Source organism: Barbus barbus (genome assembly GCF_936440315.1).
Source record: "Barbus barbus genome assembly, chromosome: 38".
Lineage (NCBI taxonomy): Eukaryota > Metazoa > Chordata > Actinopteri > Cypriniformes > Cyprinidae > Barbus > Barbus barbus.
This window is the reverse complement of record NC_136716.1, coordinates 2,070,756-2,094,493: the sequence shown is the minus strand read 5'-3', so window position 1 is coordinate 2,094,493 and position 23,738 is coordinate 2,070,756. Positions and strand designations below refer to the sequence as shown.

The window sequence follows — 23,738 nt, the reverse complement described above, 5'->3', positions numbered from 1 at the left end:
CTTATTCAGGACAGTAATAAAAAATAACATGCATTTTGTATGATCTCACTTATTTTGTTAAAATTATTTTCACAGATTCTCCAAGGGGTTCCCAAACCTTCGCATGCAACTATATATATATTTTTTTTGTTTATTGTTTATCAAATTGATAAAAAATGTACATCAATTATATATTTTATCGTTTATTGAGGATGAAATTGGACTAAAAAACTGTAAACCAATTATATATATTTTATGGCTTATTGTGTATCAAATTGGAAAAAACACACTGTAAATTAATTATATATTTTATGGCTTACTAAGGTCGAGAGAAGCTTGTAAAACCCGTTCTGTCTCATTCAGAGTTCATCTCTTTATAGTCCTTAATACAGGTTTAGCTGATTTCAGTTTCTGCCTGTAGGTCGGTATGAGATTAACCAAACAGTGATCAGAGAGCCCCAAAGCTGCCCGTGGGACAGAGTGATATGCATCCTGAATTGTTGTGTAACAGTGATCCAGTATATTACTGTCTCTGGTGGGACATGTAACATGCTGTCTGTATTTTGGCAGTTCACGGGAGAGATTTGCTTTATTAAAGTCCCCTAGAATGATCAAAACAGAGTCCGGGTGTTGTTTTCTGTGTCTGTGATCTGATCAGCTGAGCTCACGTGCGCTTGCGGTAGAATGTAGTAGGGATGGGCGATACCTCTTATTTTATTTCAAGATTCAAGAGTTTTATTTGTCACATACACAATTATACAGAGTATAACCAGCAGTGAAATGTAGGTCAGGTCCGCTCCAAGGACAGTGCAATTATATAGAATACAAATATTAAAAGAAGAAAAGTAGAAAAAATAAAATAGAAGAATAAAATAAAATAAAAGATAAGATAAAAAATATAAATATAAATGTGCAGGTCAGTATGTTGTTGACTTAAATAGTAATAAGAGGAATGTGTAAAAATAATGTGCAAAAAAGTTGTACAGGGTATTTAAATTTTTGATCCGATACCGATATTTTCAAGCAAAAAAATAAAAATTGAATAACACTGCAGCTTTTTAAACAACAGTTCCATGTAGGACGGAGAAATGTTTAGTTTATGTTTATTTACAGAATTTTAAATAATGACAATATTATATTAATTTTTAACTTGTCAAATATAGACTTTAATCAAATATCAGACTTTAATATATATATATATATATATATTAAAACTGACTCAACAGAAGAATGTAGTGAGTCTGAAAGTCTCCGCTAGGTGTCTCTGTATTTCTAGTATAATGAGGAGGGAGGCGATAAGACGCTGATAAATTCTCTAGAGTGAAAGGAAAGGATCTCTCTCTCTCTTCACCGCCAGAACCTTGAGCGCAAACACAAAGAGGAAGAGAAAGACTTTATTTTTTTTACCCATTTCTATTCCATCACTGAGTGGACATACAGCCCCGGGCTTCATAACTAGACGAGCCTATTTGGTGCTTATTTGAACGTTTTCATCGCTGCTCCATTCCTCAACCTGCTCGCCATAGAGAAGCCCAGCGGAGACTATCGATCCGTTCCTCCGGCGAGTCATGGCGAAAGATCCCGAGCGGAGCAGCTGCCTTCTGCGCGATCTACGGCAGCGAGCCGGTAACGAGCTGTGCGCGGACTGCGGCGCTGCAGGTAAGAGCATCTCACCTGGACAACAGAGGCTCGAGGCGCCGCACCTGTTCTCGCTCTCGCACCTGCTGTGAAAGGCCCAGAGCATAGAGGGCTACACATGCTATGAAATGTATGTAAAATATGATATATATATATATATATATATATATATATATATATATATATATATATATATATATATATATATATATTAAGTATAATAGGTATATAATATATAATAATATAATATAATATATAATAGATTTTTTTCCCACCCCCATTTATAACATTTATTTTAAGATTAGGCTATATCTTTAATTTTCAGTAAATATTATGAATTTTTTATTATTTATTATGTTATTTATTTTTATTTATACTTGTGGTACATTATTAAAATAAAAACGATTTATATAATGTAGTAAGAAAAGTTATAAACATACAATATAAATATTTAGTTTTAATTTATTTATAAAATTATATATTAAGTTATAATATATAATAAATCGTGTTATATTTTTATACAGGTCATTTAATATGATTTATGAAATATTTAGTTTTTAATTTTTATTTGTTATTTATTATTGCATTTTAATTAAGTATATTGTAATGTCATTAGTAGAATAAAAATGATATATATATATATATATATATAGTAAGTTAAGTTATAATAAATAATAAATAAAGCATTATATTTAAGATTTTGATTTGTGAAATGTTTCTTTTTAATTTCTATTTGTTATTTATTAAATTGTTAATTAAGTACTTTGTAATGTCATTATATTATATTTTAAAAATAAAATAATATAAATGTGACAGTAAGTTAAGTTATATTAATATATAGCAGAACTTGTAAATAATATAATATTATAATAATTAGCATTATTAATATTTAAATTTTATGAAATATATTTTATAAAATTGTAATTATCTAAATGTATTTAATGCTACTATTTTAATTTCGTAATGTATTGTCATTATATTACATTATATTGTTATATTATTAAAATAAAATTATATATACATTTACATTTATAAATTTATTTTTAATTATATTATTAATTGCTGTGTATATTTTGATAGAAAGCGTGTAAGCTGCTCCAAAGTAATTTCATGCCAAATAAATGTTGTTTATTACACACTTTCTTTAGCGGTGACCACATGTTTGTGTCTTCATATTGGGGACTTCAGTGTCATTAAAGTGATTCAGCATTGCGTATGAAGCCACAGTCACATGTCATCATTGTGCCTCACAGGGAAACAACACAGAGCTTTCATTTTCACTGAGCTCTTGTTTCAGGAGCAGACATGTGTTCCTCATGATGTGATGATAATAATATTTTTGTTCTACATACTAACCCATGCACACACACATAGTTGGTTGGGTAACACACAGCACTGAGCCACGCATGTTGTTTGTAATGCGAGGTGTTAAACAGGAGTTTGTGGTAGATCTGAGGGGTGTTGTCAGAGGGATGTGTGAGTGTGTGTGTGTGTGTGTGTGAGTCACAGAGAGTGAGTGACTCAGCTTTATTCTCAGGTCTTATACCTGCCCAGCTCGTTTTTGAGTGTGTGTTTACTGATTTTAGGCAAGAAAATTCATTCAAATTCATTCAGATGCAGTGTCATACTGTACCTATTTCTCTGCATTGCAGCATTTCAGTACAGTATAACGCACACAAACACACACGCTTACATACACACTGTCCTATTAAGACGCTAATAATACGGTGACTCTCACAAGAGAGTTCTGGGATTTTTGCCCAGCGTTGGATGTGGGCCCATTCTGACCGTATTACGACTGCAGGCGCTTTACAGGCCGGAGGAAAACACAGCTTATAGGCCAGACGGAGCGATGGATGTGGTTTGAATGACACATGCTAGACACTTCAGATGATTCAGGGTGAACAGGGTTAGAGCAAATGAAGATGACATCCTTAACACTTCTGTTTTCCTCACTTCTGATGTATATGTGTCAGTGTTGAATGATGGAGGAGTTAGATCCAAGGGAGATGCGAACATGAGTGTTATTTTACTATCATTTACATAATATTATCGATTTTGTTAATATTTTGAAGTAAATTTTAGTTTCAGATTTTGGTCATTTTTATGTTTTTGTCATATTTATAAAATGTCTATATTGTTTTTATTAATTATATGCTTTATTTTGTTTTAGTTATTTTACTATTTCAACTTTTAATTTTTTTATTTTAGTAATTTTTTATTAAATGAACGTATTAAATACATTTCTATTATGGTTTTAGTTTTAGTTAATGATAATAACCCTAGTGTTGGTTTCTGTACAATAATAATAACCAGTAAATACAATAGTAGATGCAAATCACTAAAATAGTGAATATTCAAACTGCTTTTTGTTAAAGTTTTAGTGATTTTGTCATTTTTATTAGTTTTTGTGCATGTAAAGTTTTTGTTTATTTTAAATATTAGTTTTTGCTCTTTGTTTCAGTTTTTGTTTATTTTTAAATTACACACACCCACACACACACACACACACGTTTTTGTAAAAGGTGGGGGCATTCCATAGGCGTAATGGTTTGTATTCTGTACAGACGTTATGTGCTATTGCCCTACACCTAAACTTAGCCCTCACAGGAAACTGTGCATTTTTACTTTCTCAAAAAACTCACTCTGTATGATTTTTAAGCGTTTTGAAAAATGGAGACATGGGGCAATGTCTTCATAAGTCACCTTCTCTTTGTAATACCTATGTCATACCCATGTCACACACATGCTATATATATTATATATGTATATTTGTCAGCAGATAGACACAGGACACAGAGGTAAGGGCAATACAAACGACAGGTTTATTGAAAAGCAGCAGAGGGGAATGAGATGAGCAGTAAGTCCGGGTAAGTAGGTGGGAAATGGAAAAGTCTATTGGGGCTTATCTGAGTGTAAATGACTAATTTTCCGGCGGGTAAGTGATGAGGAGTCTTGGAGATGGCGTAGACTGAGCATCCATGAACATACTGGGAGACATCCCGGGCCATACTGGAGCGGGTTCGGTGATGGAGGCGATGCGGATCTGTTCATCCAGGGCCCACCAGATGGGGCTCACAAGGATGGCTGGAGGGAGTATGGGTTCAGGTGTGGAGGGTTCGTCGGGGGCATGGATACGTGAGAGGAAATCTGCCTTGACATTCTTATCTCCGGGTCAATACGTGATGGAAAACTGGAACCGGGTGAAGAAGAGGGCCCGGCGAGCCTGCCGGGGGTTTAACCTCTTAGCACTTCAGAGATATTCCAGGTTTTTGTGGTCAGTGATGACCGTAAAGGGGTGTTGAGCTCCCTCCAGCCAGTGTCTCCATTCCTCCAGCGCCAGTTTAATGGCGAGCAGTTCCCGTTTTACAATATCGTAGTTCCGCTCTGCTGGGGAAAGCTTCCTGGAGAAGTAAGCACAAGGGTGGAGTCGGGGAGGCTCTCCATGGTATTGAGACAGCACTGCTCCTACGCCGGTGGTGGAGGCATCCACTTCCACTATGAATGGGATTTGGGGTTCGGGATGTGAGAGGATGGGAGCAGTGCAGAAGGCCTCCTGGAGCTTCTTGTAGGCGGCTTGAGCTTCGAAGTTCCAGAACAGAGACTCGGGTTTCTGACAGAGCATGGAAGTTAGGAGGGCTGAGAGGAGACTGAAGTTCAGAATGAACCTCCGGTAGAAATTTGCGAAGCCAAGGAATTGTTGCAGTTCCTTTACTGACTGAGGCTGGGGCCAGTCCCGGATGGCTTGGACCATCCCCTGGTCCATCTGGATCCCATCCACACTGAGGATGTAGCCTAGGAACTGGACCGTGGGGCGGTGGAACTCATACTTCTCAAGCTTCAGGTAGAGGGGATGTTTCCTGAGTTGGTGTAGGACCTGCGTCACGTGATAGCGATGCTCGGCCAGGTTCCGGGAGTATATGTACACGATGACAAACAGGTGGAGGAACTCCAGGTAGTCAGATGGGATCATCGGAACCTCACAAGGTTCGGGGCTCTCCACTAGGGTGGAATGAACTTGGAGCTTCAGGTTACTAACCAGGGGTACAGGGACGTTGGAGAGACAGTTTTGGATGCAGGTTTTACTCCATCGGAGGATCTCGCTGGTATCCCATCTGACTTCAGGGGAATGTTGAGATAGCCAGGGGCATCCAAGGATGATATCGACGGTAGGTCCCTCTAGTACCAGAAAGAAAATCCTCTCCTGATGAGATGAAATTGCCTGAGGATCCCAAGTCCACGAGGGCAGGTACTGAAATGAAATGACGTGGGGTGAGCAGTTGTACCGTGAGCAGTGGCAAGGTAGAGATAGCAGGCTCCAATTGGAGGGTACTCACCGCTGGGCGTGGGGGCGAGAGGGGCACACCCGAATGAAGTGCCCCGGAACTCCGCAGTAGAGGCACAGCCCTGAGGTGAGAGGCGATTTGTATCCGTTTGCATAGGTTCTGGTACCGGAGGACAGGCAGCAGGTGAGGACGGAGAATGAGCTTATGTCCAGCTGACAAGCCGTGAGACGTTGGGAGATCTTAACGGCCTTCTAAATAAAACCCCGAACCCTTAGCATTAAGCTCATACAGTATGCTATTCATTTTTAAACTGGTCAGATGATCAAACAGTATAAATAAATAATTAAATACAATAATATCATGGACTTAGAAGTAATCACCTAGCGAATACCTAAATCCCCTTAAAAACCAGCAACACCCTGGCAACCACCCAAAATACATCCCTCAAGTTTATTCAGAAAATCTTAAAATCTAGCAAAAATCTATTTATTTATTTTACAAAATGTAACTATATTTTTGTCCCACTCTCTATATAAAGCTGGATATATAAGTAAGTCCAACTTTATCCACATTCATACAGTACATTCATTTAAAGTGATATACACAACAGCATATAGCAAATCTCCACTGCTTGATTGTTTATATTGTCCCAAAATGTAAAATATCAAATCTTTCAGAAATGTGGCATATTCAGAATAACTGAAGCCACTGAGCAACACATAGAGAGCACAATGATCTATATTCAGAAAGCTGGCGTATTTTATGGTTTCACAGACGCTTCTTGCGGTGCGTGCAACAGCTCAGTCTCTGGTGAAGCACGCTGTTGGTGCCTGTCACTTTGGCACTCGATGAGTAAAGGTCAGAGCGTTCAGTGCACTGCCATCACACACGTCAAATCATCTACGACCCCTTTTAAACTATTACTCACATCTTTACACTTGTGATCTAACAGGGCGCCAAATGTTTTACATGCATTATAAAGTTTAAAGGTCGTCAGGCCAGTTTAAAACATTTTCATTCTACCTGTTTTCACTGATCCAGTCGAGCGGCTCAAAAAATGGTATGCATGATTCACCCTCAAATCTGACGTAAATCTGATGTTCTTTTTATTTATAAAAACACACACACACTTGACCCTCTATCAATTGCATTTTTATTCTCTAACTGCTAGCTTTTCTTGAAATACTAACACTAGCTTTCTTTTTTCTATTCTATCTACTTGTTTCTTAAAAAAAAAGAAAAAAAAGAAAACCTTGCTACGTGTACTTGTCATAACACTTGCATGTTGTTGCTAATTTGTTGGTTTTGATTGCTTCCATTGTCCTCATTTATAAGTCGCTTTGGATAAAAGCATCTGCAAAATGACTAAATGTAATGTAATGATTTTGTGTCCATTCAAGCTTAAGTCCCATTTAAGAGTGATTGCATGGAAAAGAGCAACAGCACATTCTTCAAAACGTCTCATTTTGTGTTTCACAGAAAAAAGAAAGTCATATGGGTTTGGAATGACATAAGAGTGAGTAAAGGATGACAATGAATAATAATTCGATCCCTATGCCTTTAAGACCAAGTGAAAAAAAATCTGTGCTCTTGTGCTCTTGTATGTGTTGTGTATGTGTAACGAGCTGTGAAACAGAGTCTAGTAACTTTATGAGTTTATGAGTAACTAGTCACACTGGCAGCTGGTTTTAAGGTGTGTAGTCTGCTTGCAGAGGGAGCCACACCTTGATCAACAGATAACTGGTCAAGAATATTAACTAAAAGTGGGTAAAAGGCAAAACAAAGTCCGTTTTTATTTGATCACAAGCCTCTCTATCTTCTGTCTTCCTTTCTGCCGCTCCCTCCAATCGCCCCTCTTTCTCGTTCAAACAATAACCTCAGTGTTTTTTTGCACAGTGAGTGTTATAGACACACTAGTATGACACAGTTTCTCATGGATTGCGTCACTTGAACAAGTCAAAAAACCTGACTTTCTGTTTATGCCTGCTTTGTCACAGCCGATACTCCCGTGCGAGCCTCAGGCTGTTCAACTCAAGGAGTTCCCAGCGTTTAGCAACACTCGCACCTGAAGTGTGTCAAACTCACAGTTTCTCTGAGCTGTTGTCTGTGCGCGTGTGTGTGAGTAGTGGGTGACATTACACTCTTTCCTGTCGCCATCGTATTGTGGGTTCACTTGCGTTTAACACTTCATCTGAGACTAACGGGTTTATTGTTATAAATAACCTCTGTTGTGTGTATGTAGTTTTTAAACCACTTAGACCTCAGCATCAACTGTGAAGGGAACAGAAACACACAAGACCACCCTGTTTTTTAACCAGTTGTTAAAGAGGTTTTACTGCAGTTAGTGTTCAGTATTTTGGTCTCTACAAGAGGTCTGTATACGGATACATATAAAAATAAATGGTATAGTAATGACTTTATTGTCTGTGTGCCAATATGCATACTATCAAAAATAGTAAGCAAGAATAGAATTAGTGCAACCTAGTGCAAATTGCCAGAGCTGCACGTGTAATGTAGGCCTGAAACAGAAGTGAAACAAGTAGTAGAAAAGAGGAGAAATAAAAAGTGATACTTATATCCTTTGCCGGTTTCAATGAGTCTTTACACTCTTCGGTCATCAGGAGGCCTTCACACGACAACTGCCGCGGTAAACTAAGCTTTTTTTATACCCATCTAACAAAATACTAATTGAATTTAACTGGACACACTTTCCTTATTTTTCCACAACAAATGGCCAAGCAAGCGACAAGATACACGATACAGAACGAGACCAAATGTGATATCAGCACGTCTCCACACAGTAAATCAGATTTAAATAGTATTTTCAAACGCGATACAGCATTAACCTTTTAGCGCACTGCATTTCCAAACTGTTCATACTTCATCTAAGTATGCAAACTGCAAATATTTATAAATCTTCTTCCTTCCTTCTTTCTTCCTCAGAGCCGGATTGGGTGTCTGTGACGCTGGGTGTGTTCGTGTGTCAGGGATGCTCGCTCATCCACAGAAGCATTGAAAACCTCAGCCAGGTGAAGTCTGTTCTCCAGGACACATTTGAAGATAAAGAAATCGAGGTGAGTCACAGACGATCCACAGGCAGGTTTTTTTCTATTTTTTGGCTGAAGGATGTTTACTGCTCCAAGGCTGGATGTACTGCAGAAACCAGCTCTTTCTGATCTCCTGAATAAAATCCAAATCTGCAGTAATCTCAAGAGCCACAGAGATTGATTGGCCCTTTGCCTATTTAAAAGATTGAGGATGCAAACCATTAGGGCTCAACATAAGCTTGGGAATCCAAAGAGAGCTGATGTTTGTGATAATCTGAACAGAGCCATCAAACCGTTGAATAATGAAGAGGTGCACAAGTAAATGGATCATTAAATTAAAAAGTGTCTACGAACCTTTTTCACAGACTGTGATTACACGTTTTAAGTGTTACATTTTTTATATTTTCATTTTTAAAATATCATTTGTACATTTAGCTTTAGTGTGTATTATCTTAGCTTTGCATCAAACTACAGAAAAACTAGTTAACTCTAATGCGAGTGTGTTTCTAACACAGCATCTATGGAAGTGAAGGTAAATTTGACGTTATCAGTCTCTTTCTATTTTTTCCTCTTTTAGAAAGTCGTGAAGTTTTTCTCTTGCAGTTTGAGCAAATGGGAACACATATAGAAGTTTATCTAACTATGAAGACTTCCGCTGCTGAGATTAAAGGAATCATTCACCCAAAAATGAACATTTGCTGAAAATGTCCTCACCCTCAGGTCATCCAAGATGTAGTTCTTCATCAGATTTGGAGAAATGTAGCATTGCATCACTTGCTCAGCAATGGATCCTCTGCAGTGAATGGGTGCCGTCAGAATGAGACCCCAAACATCTGATAAAAACATCACAATAATCCACAAGTAATGGATTGAAGAAACCAACTCATCTACATCTTGGATAGCCTGAGCATGAGAACATTTTCAGCAAATTTAAATTTTTGGCTGAACTATTCTTTTAATAAATGCTGTTGATGTATCGCTCACAGTTCTAATGTTAACAAATATTGTCAAGTGTTTGCTGTTTGTTTAATATTGTGCCTATAAATCATGCAGTGCATTCTATTCCTGTAGTTTATCACATCTATGGGGAATGAAGCAGCAAAGGCCAAATATGAACAGCAAGTTCCTCCGTTTTATTACCGTCCCTCCCACACAGACTGCAGGTAGGACTCAAACACCTTAATACTGTACAGCATCGTTTCCAAGAACACACTGATTGCTCTTGCTGTGCCAGGCTTGTTTCTTCCTGTTCCCTGTTGAGTGCACTTACAGTCTTGTAGCGTTAAGGCTCTGGTGGTGTTTGCTTTCTTGTGGTCATTCTGACATCAGCAGCAGCAGCAGCATTGTGGGGGATTTTGAACCGTCACACATGGCTCGAGAATGTGGTCCAGTGATGTAGATGTTTACTTCCTTCCTGTTTGTAGGTTGCATTTCATGATGAGTGGCACTTTGGCCAAAATATTCTGTTCGCATGTGTTCACATGCAATGTAGACTTCTTTTTATGAAAAACAAAATAAAGACCATATTTAAATGCTAAACATGTTCGTTTTGACCATTTTTAGACTAATAATAGATATATTATTATATTATATATAATAAAAGATAATCATTTTAAAGGATGTTACTTGGGATCATTTTCTACACTGTAAAAGGATTTTTCAATGTTGTAAAACATATTGTTTCTTGGTAAACCGTACACCATTTTTTCAGCGTATGAACCCTTTTTCTGCCTCAGAGTAAAAAAGGTCATTGTCAGATCAAAAAAAAAAATCCCACTATGAAATAAAGTGACATTGTGACAATTTCAAGCAATATAGTCACAACTGGGTGAAATAAATGTGAAATTATGACATTGCAGAAACATACATAAGACACGACTGAAAGAAGCAAAGTCACAATTATCTTCTTATTTGTTTTACTCTCTCTAAGGCTGGTCAAAATGATCGTGTGATCTTTCACAATTTTGGAAATATGTCATGTTACAGAAGTAAAATAGGTGGTGAGTGTTGATTTAAGGCTCGCTGTGGTTAAAAAAATCTTTAAACAAAATAAGAAAAAGCATAAAGGCATTAATGCTTTTGTTTACACCAACAAAAGATCAACAAAGACTGCATTTTCTCTTTCACTGTGCATGCAGTTTTTGAAGGGAATAATTCAGCCAAAAATAAATGTGCTGAAAATGTCCTCAACCTCAGGCCATCCAAGATAAAGATGAATTTGTTTCTTCATCAGATTTGGAGAAATGTAGCTCTTGCTCAGCAATGGATGCTCTGCATTGAATGGGTGCCGTCAGAATGAGAGTCCAAACAGCTGAAAAAAACATCACAATAATCCACACCACTCCAGTCCATCAGTTAACATCTTGTGCAGCTAAAATCTGCATGTTTGTAAGAAACAAATCCATGTATCTGACGGCACCCATTCACTGCAGAGCATCCACTGCTGAGCAAGAGCTACATTTCTCCAAATCTGATGAAGAAACAAACTCATCTACATCTTGGATGGCCTGAGGGTCCAATGTAATACTGACATATGAATATTTTTTCATGGGCAGAATTTTGAGGGAGCAGTGGATCAGAGCCAAGTATGAGAGACAGGAGTTTATACACATCGAGAAACAAGAGCCTTATTCAGCAGGTGAGTGCAGCACGTGCAAACACACTTGTTTCTTTGTTGTGCATTGTGATTCCTCATGCAGTTAGCTTTTGTTTTTGTGGGTTCGGGGCACTATGAGGTCAGTCTCATTCTCTCATTTCAGTCACATCTCTAGATGTTTATTTGTTCCTGACTATGCACACTTGACCTTGTGAGTTTTGTCTCAGAGGTCCATGCTGCGTCTAACTGGGAGAGTCAGTTTCATTACCACTCAGAATATCCAGTTTCATGGCTTACAGCCTTATTTATTGGGAAGCGAGGTCTCATTGGCTGACAATGATCTCATCTTTGATACACACTAGCACACATGCACGCACAAACATACATGCATCTGTGTTCTGTGTTGCATTGCAGGAATTTCATTGTACTGCATGAGATTTGCTGATGTGTTTATATATTCACACTGAAGGCATTTGTGTGTGTAATGGTGTTTTTGCAGTGGGTGTACAGTAAATAGCATTAGTCACACAGTGTGGCCATTTGCAATCTAATAGCATGCTGGATCCCGACAGAACTGTGCGATCTGAATGCTGGAGTATATTGTCTGGAGGCTACGGCGTGGGCATTGGTATTTTTGCAAGACTGAATTCAGTGCCGGCTTGAGACACTCTGTTTCCACCTTCCCACTCTTCCCCACTTCATCTCTTCTTCTACCATCTCAAGTATTAAAAATAGTATTGAAGTAGTTTGTTTACTAATCAAAAGTTTGAGGCCAGTGAGATTTTTTCATGTTTTTGAAAGAAGACTCATCTGCTCACCAATGCTGCATTTATTTGATCAAAATACAGTGAAAATTATGAAATATTATTATGATTTAAAATAGCTATTTTCTATGTGAATATGTAGTAAAATGTCATTTATTCCTGTAATGTAAAGCTGAATTTTCAGCATCATTACTCCAGTCTTCAGTGTCACATGATCTTCAGAAATCATAATAATATGCTGATTTGCTGCTCAAGAAACATTTCTGATTATTATCAATGTTGAAAACAGTTGTGCTGCTGAATATTTGTGTGGAAACGGTGATACATTTTATTTTTCAGAATTATTTGATGCATAGAAAAGTCAAAAGAACAGAATTAATTTGAAATTGAATTTTTTTGTAACATTATAAATGCCTTTACTGTCACTTTTGATCAGTTTAATGCATCTTGATTAATAAAGGTAATAATTGCATTACAAAAAAAAAAAAAAAACTGACCCCCAAACTATATACCGTACATACATAATTACATGTGAATTTTTGTTACTATATTAATAATAAAATTTAATAATATAATTAAACTAGCTGTATTTTATATTGCTACCAACTAAAATGGTAATATTTTGTACTACATTGTTTTGTATATGTTATTATATTATATTATTTTCATTGTAGGATTTTTCAAAAATTAATTTAGCAAATTATAAACTTATTTCTGGCATACAAATGTTTTTGCATATTCTGGACTGTTATCATGGAGAACAGTTTGAGCAGAATCCAGACGTCTCCAACAGAAGAAGTGCTTTATAAAGAATCAAAGGCCTCTCTTATAATCTCCATATCTCTCCTCTCCCCTCCTCTCCTCTCCTCTCCTCTCCTCTCCTCTCCTCTCCTCTCCTCTCCTCTCCTCTCCTCTCCTCTCCTCTCCTCTCTTCTCTTCTCTTCTCTTCTCTTCTCTTCTCTTCTCTTCTCTTCTCTTCTCTTCTCTTCTCTTCTCTCCTCTCCTCTCCTCTCCTCTCCTCTCCCCTCCCCTCCCCTCCCCTCCCCTCCCCTCCCCTCTCTTCTCTTCTCTTCTCTTCTCTTCTCTTCTCTTCTCTTCTCTTCTCTTCTCTTCTCTTCTCTTCTCTTCTCTTCTCTTCTCTTCTCTTCTCTTCTCTTCTCTTCTCTTCTCTTTTCTTCTCTTCTCGCTCGCTGTCCTTTCCCCTCGTCTCCTGCACTAGCCTGTTTGAATCCATGACGAGACGTTTCGTTACGTGTTGTTACGTTTGATGCACAGCTCAAGACTGATATATAGACAGATAGACGTGGAGCTGTGTGTGTGAGCTCAGTGAATGTTGACACACTCACGCACAATCACCTGTGTTTGTCTGGGAGTCTGTGATGTGTGTGCTCCTCCGCTGACCAATAGTGGTATTGATGGGTCATGTGGAGAGGCGCGGTTATCGATTGATGAGGTCATGCAGAGTGAATGATTCATGAGCACTAGTGCACCAGAAAACAGAGAGACAGATAGAGACCAGCTCCTTATTAGTGCACACTAAGGTAAACATTGCAATTGCTTAGGGACTTTAAAACCCAACCGTATGCATTAAAGGATCAGTTCACTTCCAGAATAAAACATTCCTGATATTTTACTCACCCCCATACCATCCAAGATATTCATGTCTTTCTTTCTTCAGTCTCACAGAAATTATGTTTTTTGAGGAAAACATTCCAGGATTTTCTCCATAAAGTGGGTTGAAGGTCCAAAGTGCAGTTTCAATGTAGCCTCAAAGGGCTCTACATGATCCCAGCCGAGGAATAAGGGTCTTTTCTAGCAAAGCAATCGCTCATTTTCTAAAATAAATAAACATTTATATGATTTTTAACCACAAATGCTTGTCTTGCACTAGCTTAAAGACTTCGCATTACGTCGTCACGTTGGAAAGGTCACACATGATGTAGATGGAAGTACCGACCCAGTGTTTACAAAGTGAAGGTGCAAAGAAAGCCCTTTCCGATAATGCGAAGTAGGGATGGCTCGATACCATAATTTTGGCTTCGGCAGAACGTAATACATCGGTATCGATACCATGTGACAAATAACCAACCTCAAAAGATAAGTGAATTTAAAACAATTTTATTAATAATAATTATAATAATAATAATAAAAACACATTTATATCTTAATACCTTTGTATCAAACTAACAAAAAACCTACAGGGAACATAGGTTATATTTTGATGTTGGAGAAAAAAAAATAGGCTAACTGAAGTAATAAGATGAAAATATATATTCAAATCTTCTTATATTTTCAGTGCAAAGGAAATGTCTCAAAATGTAACAAAAAAAAACCCCTACCAGGAACATAGGTTACATTTTGACTGAGTTTGAAGAAAAAAATACAACTGAAGTTGCGCAATTAATGCAACAAATATTGCTTTATTGTAAAGCGTTATTCTAACAGTCAAAGTAATATTCAAAATCACATTATTATTTCTCTCTCTCTCTCAGATTGTTTTCAGATTTCAGACTCAACCAAAGAAAAAGCATTTTAAATAAATCTCACTCCCTCTGCTGCTTCATATTAGCGGTTGCCAGAAACATTCCCTTCATATTATTGATACTAAAATTAATATAGCAAAATTCTTGCTCAATTCAAATCCAATTAATATTCGATTGTACATATATTACGTGACCAAAACTTCACTGGTTCTAGTGCGTCACACACGCACGTTTGAGCTTACTGTATGCGTTGATCAGATGTAAATAAAAGTTCAAATTAAATCTGAATTTATGAATGATGCACTCACCTGTCGATCTCTTAATTTTCTGAAAAGATCAGGATGAGCAAGCGACAAGTGCTTAAAAATGTTTGATGTGTTGTCTGTGTGGAAACACATGATTTATAGCAACGCTTGCATACAGGTGCAGTAAGCTCAGTTCCTTCACCTTTATCATCTGTTTTGTATGCCTTATTGCAAAGACACTATTTAAACTTATTGACACATTATTTTCCTTTTTTTTGATATTGTGCAGTGCTTTGACACAATTTGCATTGTAAAAAGCGCTATATAAATAAAGGTGACTTGACTTGACTTGTATGCAAAGTAATGCCATATTTCACTTCTACTGTTCTCTTTATTTATTAATTTTGGGTGCGTTGATAGAGTTTAATCTGTTTGATGATCCATCACGTTGTTCTGTTGTCACATTTACTGGTTGTGGAGCAATTTGAGAAGCAACTGCAGCGTATGAAATACAGAATTGAGCAAAATTATGATATCGTACCGTTTGAAATATAATATATACCGGTGTTGCGCATCCCTAATGCAAGGTCATGGACAAGCATCGCTGAGCTAGTGCAAGATGAGCATTTGTGGTTAAAAAGTACATAATGTTTTATTTTTTTAGACAGTGATCGATCGTTTTGCTAGATAAGACCCTTAAGATAAGAGCTCTTTGAAGCTGCATTGAAACTGCAGTTTGGACCTAAAACCCATTAGCCACCATTGAAGTCCACTATATGGAGAAAAATCCCAGGATGTTTTCCTCAGAAACCTTAATTTCTTTTCGACTGAAGAAAGACATGAACATCTTGGATGACATGGGGGTGAGTAAATTTTATTTTGGAAGTGAACTAATCCTTTAAACCTCTGTCTCCTTCTAGAAAGCATTTGATTGGACAGAAATCTCTAGTACTGGATGAGTCATCAGTCATTTTTATTGTTTTCAGAGGCTTTTAAAAGTCAGTTTATCAATACTTTAGGAGAATATTACTTTATGTTAAAGCTAAAAGACGTGGACTTACAAGCTGCAGAACTCTTTAGATGCCTTTAGTGTTTATTTTTTATCTATTTCCGATTTGACGTTGCTCATGTATAGTAAGATACAACTTCCTTTTTTACAAAAATATTTTAAGGATGTAGATATTCATAGATGCTGCAAAAGTTTGCAGGTGGAAAACACTCCTCCTCATGCTTTCTTTTTCACTCTTCTCTCGCTCTCGCTCTTTTGTAGGGTACAGAGAGGGCTTACTGTGGAAACGTGGTCGAGACAACGGGCAGTTCCTCAGTCGCAAGTTCATTCTGTCTGAACGAGAAGGAGCGCTGAAGTACTTCAACAAGCAGGAAGTTAGTCTCTCTCACACACACGCTTACTCATCTGAATGAGGAATGCATGCTGGATTTATATAGAATATATAGTATATTTTGTAACACCTTAGATTAGGGAAACATGTGTTGACCATTAACCAAGAATTCCCCCTCAATAAACTTCTAATTTGCTGCTTATTAATAGTTAGTAATGTAGTTGTTAAGTTTAGGTATGGGTTGGATTAAGGGATGTAAGATATGGTTATGCAGACTAAGACATTAATATATGCATTATAATAAGCAGCCAATGTGCTAGTAATATGCATGCTAATAAGCAACCAGTTATAGTGTTCCCTAATCTAAAAGTGTTACCAAATATTTTATATATAACTGGGTTATTATAGTTAACTAAAACTAGGACCATATAAGTAATTATTGTCACCTAAAAAGAAAAAAAAAATATTTTTTTTTATATATATATATATATATATATATATAATTTTCATTTCAAGTACTAAAATAACTACAACTAAAACTATATATATAAACTGATAACACTATACAAATATAACAAATGTAAACAAATATACGTATATATATATATATATTAATATATATGAAAGTATGGAATGAGCCAGCTTAGATTTAATTAAATTTTCTATATTACATTTATACACACTTAGTATATATTACAATATAAATTTAATTTGATATTTTAATTTACACATTTGTCATTGAGAATGCCCCCTGATGAATATAAATATATTAATTTATAAACATAAAACACTAGTTTTTAATTTATATTAAAGTGTGTTTTACGAAATTATCATTCATTTATAAACATATGTAACATATATTTGATAAAAAAATATATTTATTGTAATATTTAGTTTAATGAATTTATCATTGAGAATGTTCCCTGATGATACCAAAGGAAGGATTTGTCATATTAACATCTGAGAATCAGAGAAAATTTTTGTCTCCAAAGTAAATTCACACACACACACACACACACACACACACACACACACACACACACACACACACTACTGTAAGTTGTGCTTACCCAAAGCAATCCCGGTCCACCGGCACTATACATCTGTAATGTGACTCCAGGGACTTTTTGGTTGGTTCTCAAAATGTGTTGTTGTCCGGAAAGCGTGCATTTATAGCGGAGATTTTTCTTTTATCCTCCAGGCAAAAGAACCAAAGGCCATAATGAGGATTGAAACTCTAAATGCTACTTTCCAGCCGGCTAAAATAGGAAACCCCTACGGCCTGCAGATCACCTATCTGAGGGACAACAGCACCAGGAATATCTTTGTGTACCATGAGGACAGTAAGGTATCAGGCCCATCAAATTCCTTCGCTTGTGCTCTTGAATGTTTGTACATCTGCCAGATGCTTTTCTCCAAACTAACACAGTTTATCAATAGACTACAGTACAGTCACTGTCTCTCTCAAGGTCGTATTGTGAAATGTTTCAGTGTATAACCATCACTGCTTCAGCCTGTATTCAGACTCTTATTATTCAGAGGAATCAGTTTGATATGATTGCATTTCATTTCTTCCCCTGAGGTCCACTTATAATGTGTCTTGCTCCCAAACGGGTCATATTTTAGTTTTTCATGACCATTTTCCACGCTCTGACTAACCGGTATAATTAAATTGCCTGTTTTTAATGTTTGGCCTTTTAGACTTCTATAGAAATGTAAATGTGAAATGAGCAAAAGTACTTATTGATGGGTTGAAAATGATCATTTAAATGCCCTATTCCTCAAAAACAGCCTGTTTGCAAAGTCTTCAAGTACAGTGTGTATATATTTGACAAAGTTTACACATATCTTACTTTTTTGTTAGCTGTGTACCAACTCCAATTAACGATATGTTCTTCACAGGGTTAATATAGTTTAATAGTTTATAGTTAAAATTTGTATAGTGAAAATATTATATTTTTTATATCTATGCCCTCCCCATCCCCCCCAATCAGACCTGCATTCACCCAATGTCAATCAGATGAGATGCTGATCATCCATGTGTAAACCTCTTAGCTTTGGCTTTTCATTTGTATGCCGGATGAAGATAGATTTGGCGAGAGCAGCATGCTGGGGTATTCGGGTCAAGCGTTGGTCAATACATCGCTTCTACCACAAACATCAGTGGTTTGAGCTGTAAAATGCTCTTCCTCTTTCACCGCACACACTACCAGTGTGCTTTATCACAAACATGAATATTAATCATTCCTTAGAACCTGAAACGAATCATATCTTGAAATATAAAGAAACTGCTTTGGCTCTCAGAAGAGATGAAGAGATATTTTCTGGCTGCGGTTGAGGTGGAGCTGTAATGTCACGTGTGGCGGTCATACAGAAGTTATTGCACCATAAAGCATCCTCTGCTGGCTGCAGATAAACACTGCAAAATCTGCTTGTAGTCCTCATTGTGTGTGTGTGTGTGTGTGTGTGTGCAGGAAATGGTGGACTGGTTCACTGCGATCCGGGCAACACGGTTTCATTACCAGAAGGTGGCATTTCCTGGAGCTAATGATGAGGACGTATGTGAATCAAATCTCTTCCAGTAACTGACACATAAAAATGAGTTATGAGCGTGAAGCTCACTGTATGATTGTGAACGCACGCACTAAATCACGTTTCTCATTCTTACACTGCAAACAATCATCGTCTTGTTCAACATTTTAATCTTGTAAAAACAAATAAAATTTACTTGAGAAGCTGAATTATATAAGATATTAGGAGAAGACGTCTGAAAGCTTTATTATTGTTTTTAAGCATAGATTCAACATATTTAATAAGGTTTTTATAGTTAAAACAAGAAAAAAACAACACTTTAAAGCCTTTATATAGGCTATAATGCATTATGAAAGTATTTTAATGCATTAATTATGCTTTGTAATGCACCTTATAATATGATCTTATGAATAATGCACCACAGTTATAATACTTATTTATTCATAGTTACACCTTTAGAAAATACAGTATAATGCATTCAAATGCATTACAAACAACCAATTTCAGATGCAACAAGGAATCTGCAAATACTATAATGCATTTTAAATTTAGTTACAATTATTTATGAACAAATATAATGCATTATAATGTAAATCATGAATAATGTATTGTACATAAAGGTTTTAAGTATATATTTTAAACTATTTAATTCTTTCATAAGTCGTATAGTACACAATTTTAATTTGATCTGCTATGTGTAAATGTAGCCTATATGTATATAGACATTTTTACTGGAAACCAGGTCAATAATACTGATTTAAATATCTGTGCATGTTTAAAGAGCATCCACGTCTATTTACATGCTAATATATTATTCATATGTTTTCTTATTGATATGTTTTCTCTGTCTGTGTTGATTATGATGTAGCTGGTACCCAGACTCACAAGGAACTTCATGAAGGAAGGTTACATGGAGAAAACAGGCCCAAGGGTGAGAGTTTGTACTTATCATCTTGAATAAATATTCAGAAAAGAAATGCAGTCCAAATCATGCTTCATTCTGCTAGTTTCATTTCACTCTTTTTTCTGGCGCAGTAAATAATTTTAAGTGAAATCAATATTTCATATCCTTTCATGTATTTATTTGATAAGTGGCTGTGTAATAAGGCAGATAATGTCTAGTCAGCTGGTCATTATCACAAAATAAAGTCCTCAGGGACGATACTGACCTGCTGACTGGACATTATCCCTTACTAATGCCATTCTAAACATTGATTCATATTGGAGTCGTCTCTTTTTTAGCACACAGAGGGCTTTAAGAAAAGATGGTTTACCATGGATGATAGGAGACTAATGTACTTTAAAGATCCCTTGGTGAGTAAAAGTGGTGCTATTTAGTCTTTTTTCTGGTTATATTCCATTTCCAAATTGCTATTTTATTATATTATGCAATATAATTTATTATTTACTTTTATTATATTAGTACACATTAAATATACTATTACATGTAACATAATAAAATATTGTTTTTATATTATATATATTAAATGTTAACTACTAAAATCTCATTTGAATAATATTTTATAATTTAATTTATTATTATTTTTTTTTATATTCTATTATTTATTTATACATTTTATTTTTTATTATATTGTATTATATATAATGTAAATAATGTAATATCACTTACAGTTTATTATATTATATTATATTATATTATATTAGTGTGTAGTACTACATTTAAGATACTTGTAAAATATAATACAAGAAAAAATGTTCTTTATTTCTTTATTGTATTATATTATATTATATATTTTATATTATATTATATATTAGAATATGCTATGTGTAGTACTAAAATATAATTTTAATAAAATGTTTATAATTTGAAATATCATTTTTATAACATGTAATTTTTATTTTGTATTATGATATTACATTACATTGATAATGTAATATATATGAAGAGTTCATTTGCAAAAACAGATAAATCCGTTTGAACAATTCTCAAAAATCATGTTTTTTTATTCTGCATTACAATTAAACTCAATCAAACTGCATTGGGGTTATTTTGATAAAGTAAAAATAACTAAAAAAATACAGCTAACTAACACAATAAAAACATGCCAATATAATAAAAAATATTTTTGAAAAAAATATTTATCTGTTTTTGCATATTTAATATAATAGAATATAATACAATTAAAAATGTAATAAAAAAAATAAAAAATATATATTATTTATATTTCTGAATTAGTATATAATATTATATTGACTCTTTTAGGATGCATATGCACGTGGCGAGGTGTTCATCGGCAGTAAAGAGAACAGCTATACCGTGGTACCCGGACTGCCGCCCTCGATCCAAGGATACCACTGGAAGTACGGGATCACCATTGAAACCCCAGACAGGAAGTTCCTGTTTGCTTGTGAAACTGAAGCGGAGCAGAAAGACTGGATTGCTGCCTTTCAGAGAGTCGTCAACCGACCCATGATGCCACAGGAGTACGCAGGTACACAAACACACTCGCTCGACAGAAGGAAACTCTCCAAATCAGAATCTGAGAAACTGACTGTATCTCTTTCTCTTTGCAGTTGAGGCTCATTTCAAGCACAAGCCTTGATGCTGGCTGTAAACCTGCCTGCTTGCCTGTGTGTGTGTGTGTGTGTGTGTGTGTGTGCTGCAGGCAGGACGGACTGGATGATGAACAGCTATATTCTGTCCAATGAAGCTCTCCGGACCGAGCGAGTACAAGAAACGGCCCCTTCCTACCTTGATTTAGTGCTAACGGCCCGGACGCTGGACTGTGTCGCATACGTCAACAGAGTGCCGACACTGAGGCTTACTTATCATGAATGTGTAACCAAAGGGTGCCGGCAGCCGAGCTACTGTACAAATATGGCATGTGAATGTTGTTCATCGCTCTTAAACCTAACATTTAATCTGTAAATCACAAGGTGAGCAAGTTCTAAACACCACAGTGTGTTTTGACTGATGTTATTTATTGGATTTTCCAAGCGAATGCTGCTGTGACGTTTAGTGGATCCTCAAGTCGCTACGCTACACCACTCCGAGTGTCCTTTCTGATCGTCTAGGGCTTTCGTTCATCATTATTGATCATTTAAATGTGTGAAAACCATGTTAGAAAACCAGTGTGACCGATATAGGCAGAGGTTTCATATACTACATACTACTTCTGATGTCTGTGCAGGTTTCTACAGACGTTTCTGTTCTTGACTTATCCTCCTCCACTAGGTGGAAGCATAGCACACAGATTAAGATGCATGTTTCTTTTTATGCACAATTGATATTAGCCATAGACTTATATATTGGCCGATATTTGGCCATTTGGAGATTACCTGCTGAAAACCAAGTTGACTTGACTGAACAAAACTAGTTATGGTTCCCCTTATCTTAGTCAATAGATGCACTCAACAAAATATTTAGGCCTAAATGGAAGATTTATTTATTTGAATTGCATAAAAACTTTGGATTAAACTTAACGTGATGCATATTTATCATATATAAATGAAACAGGCCAAATAACCTAAATGTGTTTTAAATGCACACTAACCAAGTTTATATATTTAATTTATTAATAAATCCTGTTTGTTTCTGTTTTAAATAGTCACATTTTGAACTGCATAAATGTGATTGATTTCACAAATGCATGCTGATTTTAAGGAATTAAATATTATTATTATTTAAATAAAATCAAACAGATGCAAATAAACTATGATTCTTGCTTGCAGACCTGTTTCATTTCTGTATGACTTACAAATATGCGTCACATTAAATTTGTTAATGTTAAATCCAAATTTTATATGCATTTCAAAAACATAAATATTCAATTTAGGCCTAAATATTTTTATGCAAAATAAGCATATATTTAATTTAAGCAATCTCATTTGCTGTCATTAAATTGCATTGTGTATATATATCAGCATTCTATTGGTCATTAGCATAAATAATGGTATATATATAAAAAAAAAACACTTTGGTTGATCTCTACTTTATATACAGCATCCTTAATTTCAGCCAGACTACATCTGTTGACTCTGAAGAATACAGATTTGATATAATGGATATGAATGTTTCGATGGAAGGTTGTAATAATATTAATAATAATCTGATGCGTATCACAGCTCCTGTAATGTAACTCCGGTCCTCTTGTTCAGGTTATGATGATGCTATTCAGGTGTTTTTCTTCTAATTTGATTCAAATAAGGGTTAGTGAATGTTTACCATCAAAAACGTATCATGGTATTACCATAGGTTTGTTTTTTGGGGACTTGTACTATGGTAAAAAAGTGGTTTATTTTGTGATCATGACTGTACATTATTATACAGCTACTTAACACATAAATAAATATGTGGACATGAAATATTGATTTGAGTTGAATTTATTTAGTTTTGTTCATTCAAATAAATGTGGTTTTAACGTTTAATTTCATCTTTGTCTGATTTGAAGCAGGCAGAATACTAGCGCTAACGAGCAAGACAAGTTTTAACTTGTCTATAACTTGGCAAATGACCATGGAATAAGCAGGATAATCAACGGCTAGCCGTGCATTAAAGGATTTTAAAGGGTTACTCTACCCCAAAATGAAAATTTAGTCATTAATCACTTACCCCCCTGTCGTTCCAAACCCGTAAAAGCTTCGTTCATCTTCGGAACACAATTTAAGATATTTTGGATGAAATCCAGAGGTCATAATATACTGTATGAATATATAATAAAGTTAAATGCATGTTTGACTATTTCTATTTATTTAATTTCTTTGTTTGTGGTTAGAATTTTTGTTTTTAGAAGTTTTGTGCAAATCTAAAAATGCAGAAAGTTTTGTGTGAGGGGTAGGGTTGGGGTAAGGGCATAGAAAACATTAT

General features: G+C 35.7%; 1 protein-coding gene across 1 annotated transcript; it reads left to right on the top strand.

The window, feature by feature from the left end:
- Window positions 1-1,296: 1,296 nt before the first annotated feature.
- Window positions 1,297-23,298, top strand: LOC306857789 (arf-GAP with dual PH domain-containing protein 1-like). Its single transcript, XM_079397942.1, has 11 exons — window positions 1,297-1,638; window positions 8,847-8,977; window positions 10,022-10,113; window positions 11,506-11,588; window positions 16,309-16,421; window positions 17,580-17,726; window positions 18,853-18,936; window positions 19,779-19,841; window positions 20,153-20,224; window positions 21,135-21,363; window positions 21,446-23,298. The coding sequence occupies exons 1-11, from the start codon at window positions 1,548-1,550 to the stop codon at window positions 21,472-21,474; spliced, it is 1,134 nt and encodes a 377-aa protein (XP_079254068.1). The 5' UTR covers window positions 1,297-1,547; the 3' UTR covers window positions 21,475-23,298.
- The last annotated feature ends 440 nt before the right edge of the window (window positions 23,299-23,738 follow it).

Bases quoted from the DNA above. Each gene is read 5' to 3' on its own strand.
- LOC306857789 (XM_079397942.1), top strand. From the start codon at position 1,548: ATGGCGAAAGATCCCGAGCGGAGCAGCTGCCTTCTGCGCGATCTACGG. The intron at 17,727-18,852 runs GTATCAGGCCCA...GTGTGTGTGCAG, and splicing joins TGTACCATGAGGACAGTAAG to GAAATGGTGGACTGGTTCAC. The intron at 18,937-19,778 runs GTATGTGAATCA...ATTATGATGTAG, and splicing joins CTGGAGCTAATGATGAGGAC to CTGGTACCCAGACTCACAAG.